The 5,469-nt window shown below is 47.8% G+C and overlaps 1 protein-coding gene across 1 annotated transcript in view; it reads right to left on the bottom strand.

Moving 5' to 3' along the window:
• Positions 1–5,469, bottom strand: part of APBB1 (amyloid beta (A4) precursor protein-binding, family B, member 1 (Fe65)) — a gene marked incomplete at its 3' end in the record, with an annotated part of 22,867 nt that overhangs the window by 969 nt on the left and 16,429 nt on the right. The window contains exons 10-12 of the mRNA XM_010839149.1: positions 5,451–5,469; positions 5,224–5,308; positions 4,739–4,822 (exon numbers count right to left, since the gene is read on the bottom strand). Of these exons, the coding sequence (XP_010837451.1) occupies positions 4,739–4,822; positions 5,224–5,308; positions 5,451–5,469 (188 nt within the window). The remainder of the gene's footprint in view (positions 1–4,738; positions 4,823–5,223; positions 5,309–5,450) is intronic.

Below are 5,469 nucleotides of genomic sequence, written 5' to 3'. Positions count from 1 at the left end.
ATAGATACCCTTCTTTGCTGCACTCCTCCTTGGTTTCAATGACCTGGCACTTTTCTAGTCTCTTCCATCTTGAATCCTAAGCTTGCTTTGCTTCACTGACTATGTGTCTTCCTCCAGCCTTCTGAGCAGACTGACCCCCAAAGCTCTATCCTCCTCATACCTTGCTCTCCACATTCACACACTGCAGTGCTTCATACAACTCCTAAATCAGCCCTTATAGGCCAGTTCTCGCCAGTCCTTAAGACCCCAAGATGCAAGCTTTGCTTTTGGCTTTTTTTTTTTTTTTTTAAGATTTGCATTTGAGCAGTGTTGTCTCATGTGTCACACCATGTTATGACATTATAGTGCACTGTCATACACAATCTCACAATAGATCCCTTTATCACCATTTTACAGGTAAGGAAACTGAAGCTTATATTGAGAAATCAGGTAATTGACCTTAGGTCACAACTGAGAAATGAGGATCTGAAGACAGGCAGTCTGATTCCAGAGCCTGGGTTCTTAGCCAGGCCTTTCCCCTGCCCCTTGTCTATAGTCCTAGTCTCAGAACCAGAGGGGTTGTCAAAATCTTACTGCACTCAGTAATTTCTATGATTTATGCAAAAGCCAGGGAATCCAAGGTTCCTGGCTTTTAGATGGATCAACTTGCCCTTGTAACAATGTTTCCATTAGCTCCTAATGTTAACTGCCCTTAAACACTTTCACCCATAATATTTCCACCCATGCATCCATGCATCCCACTGCCACTGGTACTCAGCAGAGAACCAGGGCAGCAGCACAGGGCATGGGGCATAGGTTCTGCTCCCTGCACTCCTCATGAGCTGGCTGTGTCATCTGTGTGTGGTTGTAGTGGAGACATTAGAGTGACCGATGTCCATGAAAAGCACACACTGGTCTGCCCCCAGGCCCGCTTGCCCCTGTCAGTGCCTCTGGGCTCCCACTGGGAACTGAACACGTGGGCCCTCTGAGGGCAGAGAACACGTCTTCCCCCAAAGTCCTCCCTCACCTTGGCCTTGCTCATCATACCTCTGACTGGATCAAAGCCAAACTTCTCTCCTAAGCATGAAGTTCTCCAAAAATTGGCCTCATCTGACCTGTCAAGCTCCATATTTTACTGCTCCCTGAACTTCAAATGATTTATGTAGCATTAACATCTAATCTTGGCAAATGCCCAGCTAGGCAGACGGGAAATACAAAGTAAAAGAAGAGGATGCCCTCCAGGGGCAGACTAACTGAGGGAAAGCCTCCCTCCAGAGGGCTCCTCCTCTCTTGACTGTCTGCGAAACTCCCAGTTCTCAGGCATCAGCGTTCACCTAGGCCCTCCTGTCTGGGAAGCCTTTCCTGCCACAGGCAGACAGGGTGCTGCTGAGACAACTCTCGGCACATCTTGTAACTGCTAGGAACTTCTTCACACTAGGCTATGGCCATCTCAAGGACAGAAATCAAGTTTCACTGTCTGTGTGCCCAGTCCTAGCACAGGGCTACTGACTGAAGGAATTCCAGATGTCTGAGAAAGGCAAATGGGCAAATGTACCCAAACTGGTATAATAACCCAGCAACCCGGAAGCTACAGAAGGGTGATGACACAGAAAGGAGTGGGTGGGTGAGGGCAGCCCGCAGAGGGCTCAGATGTGAAATGACACTGATGCCAGTCATGTGGAGACCAGACATCAGACTGCCTAATAAGCAGATGGAGCTGTGGGGGTGGCACCTGGCTCCAGAGTGGGGAGGATCAGCATGGAGGCGGGGACAACAGTGGAACTAGGTGACCTGGAAAGAGTCTGTCATATTTGGTAACAGCTCAGGACTGAAACCTACACCCTGATGCCAGCCCCAAACTCCCAACCCCCCTTAGCCTCGTTCAGTCACTAAGTCCCTCACAATCTCCCGGAGTTTGCTCAAACTGATGTCCGCTGAGTTGGTGATGCCATCCGACCATCTCATCCTCTGTTGCCTCCTTCTCCTGCTGCCCTCAATCTTTCCCAGCATCAGGGTCTTTTCTAATGAGTAGGCTCATCGCTTCAGGTCTCAACTGTAGCCTTCCAACATACTATATAATTTACTTATTGCCTGTCTATTCTGAATAGAATGTCAGCTACTTAAAGGCAGGAATCTTGGTTTAAAGGCAGCTGTGTTCATTAACATATACCAAGAACCTAGACCAGTGCCTGGCACAAATCAGGCACTGGGTAGTCATTTGTTGATCGATAGATGATTAATGAGTGAATATTGCAGCTTCAGGAGGGGCCAATGTTAAACTTGAGCAGGTTAAAAACGGAGCATAAATAAAACATGATAAAGTGAGTTTAGGGACTACCGTGTGAAACTCTTGGCTTCAACAGAGCAGACCTTCTAAGCTGATGGACCGCAGAGGATCCATCAAGGGCTGTAGATAGTTCCTTTATTGTACTGAGAAGCTAAGTGAATGGCAGGTAGATAGGGGAGTGATGAAATAACTGGAAGAGTCATGAACTTGAGGGTGAAAGGGAGGAGGAAACAGCACAAAGGGGAGGGTGGAGTCATGAGTTCTTCCTGCTCTCCCACAAGGATCTTCTCACCTCCAGCTCCACAGCTGTGGCAGTGCCTCTGAATTAAGTCTACTCTCTGCAAATCCAGGCCTTCCTTCAACCCCAGCTCAATCCCCACCCTAAGAAGGGTTCCCTCACTGAATGTAATGGTGCTGATCATTAGTCAGCATGGTATAAGGGGAAGAACAGAGAACTGAAGATGACCAGGGTTAGAGTCCTCAGTCCACCATCTCTTGGGCTCTCACCTGAGCGTTCTTTCGTTTGTGTATTTGTTTATCCATTCCCAAATACTGTTGAGTTCTTCCCAGGTGTCTTTTGGTATGACACCTGACCATTTCTTGAAGTCTCTTTTCCTCTGACTTCACACCTGCTCCTCCACTGTCCATGAAATGTTGGAGGGGCTCACAGCCAGGCCTAGCCTGATATCCCTTCTCACAGTGGCTACCCACGTTCCAGGGTCAATCTTCTTCAGACTCATGGCTTTGATTACCTCTCTAACCCAACGATGCCCACATTTGTATCTCTAGCCCAGTCCTCTCCTCTGTGAATCCAGCTGCCAATTTGAGTTTGCTACTCACCTTCCCAAAGACACACCAAACTGAGCATGCCTAAAATTGAACTCAAATCTCCAAACCAAAACTGGCCTCTTCCAGTACCTTTAGAGAATGGCACCACTATCCAGTTAGTGCCAAAAGCCAGGAAGCCAGGGGTCAACCTTAAGGCCTCTGTCCCTCACCCCACATCCCACCAAGGCATGTTGACTTTAATCATCCAATAACCTCTTGAATCCACACACTCCTCTTCAGCCCCAGTACAGTGCAAGATACTCTTATTACCAACCACAGCTACTGCAAGGTCCTCCGGAGGTCTCCACGGCCACCTCCACCTGCTGAACACCCTTCTCCATGGTATCGCCAAGGTGCGTGCATGTGTGCTTAGTCGTATCCAACTCTGTGACCCCAAGGACTTTAGCCACCAGGCTCCTCAATCCATGGAATTTTCCAGGCAAGAATACCGGAGTGGGTTGCCATTTCCTTCTCCAGGGGATCTTCCCGACCCAGGGATCAAACCCACATCTCTTGCATCTCCCACCTTGGCTGGAGAGTTCTTTACCAGCTGAGCTACCAGGGAAGTCCTCACAAAATTAAAATGATTATGACAAGTGTGCTCCAGAAAACTCTCTGATAGCTTCTTAACACTTTAGGATGAAGAACAAATCATAAACATGGCCTATGAGGTTCCGCAGGTTATGACCACTGCCGAGCTCCTAGCCTCACCTGGCACTGCTTTTCTCAATCCCTTTGAAATACTAAAGTGTCTTTCATGATGGGTCCTCACACCCAATCTTCACTCTGTCTGGAGTGATCTTTCCCCACTTTATTCCTGTCTCCATCCCATTTGGGCACATTAGATCCTATTTATTTTTTGATCTCAATTCAAATGTCACTTTCTCAAATCTTTTCTGACTTCCTAGACTAAATGAAGCTCCTCTGTTACATAGTTCCATGTATCTTGCTACTTTCTTTCAGTAAAATGACTCAAATTGTAATTGCACATTTATTTGTGTGATTGTTTGATTTAATCCTCTTTTTTTCTACCGTAATTTCCTATAACCTCCATGAAAGCAGGGCTGTGGCCATTGTTCTCTCAGGACCTGGTACATGGTAGGCCTCATAGTTATTTGCTAAGTGAATGAACAATAACAGGTACTGTGAAAGTATTAGAAATATCAGAGGGAACCTAATAGTCTCTACTCTCAGTTTCCTTAACTATAAAATGGGTATCATCATAATCCAAAATTCACAGGATCCTCAAGAATTAAATGACATGTAAGGAAGTACTTTACCAACACAAAGCATATTGACAAATATGCTCACTGCTTCCTTTCTAGATGATCACAGTCCATAGTTGGTGCTGTAATACCAAACACAGCTCCTGGCTGCTCCAGCGTTTTAGTCATCAAAGACCTACCTCCCAACCTAACCAAAGCTTTTCAAGAATGGGTCTCCCTATATGCCTGGTTCACACTCAGGGAAGCTAGGACCCAGAGTGAAGCTGGGACAGAGGTACAGAAGGTGGGATGCACTCTGAAGAGCAGGGTGACATCAACCAAGAGGAAGGTCTGGTAAAAGAGGTACTGGGAGGTAGAGGGTGGGGGAAGGGCTTTGAGATCAAGGTGGTGGTGCCTGGGTGGAAAAGGACACACATACCAACAGGTTTAGCAACAGGCACATTCCCCAGGTAATAGACTTGGAACTTTTGCACCAATTCATTCTTAGGTGCTGGGAATTCCACTGCAGGAGGAAAGAAAAGGATCAATCACAGGGACAGATCTTGCTTCTCCCAGTCCCCACCACCAGGGCATAAGCTGAACACTGACTCAGCCAAGGCCCTACCTCCACCCCTCCCCTGCCTCTCCTTAACCAAAGTCCCTCCACTAATTTGACCCCAGGAATTGAATCTCCATTTTTATTTTTTTTGGCCACTCCGCATGGCTTGCAGAATCTTAGTTCCCCAACCAGGGATTGAACCTGTGCCCCCTGCATTGGAAGTATGAAGTCTTAACCACTGGACTACCAGGTTAAGTGCTGAGTCTCCATTTTACTATCACTCTGCCTAGGAACTCGTGCCTCTTCTTGGGTCCCCCCAACTTTGCCAACAAAACAGACGGACCTGGCAGGGTTGTGACACTGACCTTGGAAAGGGACGTCCACAAGTTTAGAGTGGTCCAGGGAGAGTCCGTTTACCAAGCAGCGGGCATTGCGCCTTTCGGCCATGATCTGAGAAAGGAGGGGAAGAAGGAAGAGGCAGGGCGAGTCCGTCAGGGCTTCATCGCCCTGGAGCGCCCCCCACTCAAAGACCCCACCCACGTCCTTGTAGAGCAAAGGTGGCAGCTACTCCAGGGTGCGAAGGGGGCCGTGCCTTAGAGCAGATCTCATGC

Source organism: Bison bison, unplaced genomic scaffold (genome assembly GCF_000754665.1).
Source record: "Bison bison bison isolate TAMUID 2011002044 unplaced genomic scaffold, Bison_UMD1.0 scf7180017864112, whole genome shotgun sequence".
NCBI classification, from domain to species: domain Eukaryota; kingdom Metazoa; phylum Chordata; class Mammalia; order Artiodactyla; family Bovidae; genus Bison; species Bison bison.
The sequence above is the reverse complement of the archived record's forward strand: the minus strand, read 5'-3'. Positions and strand labels throughout refer to the sequence as shown.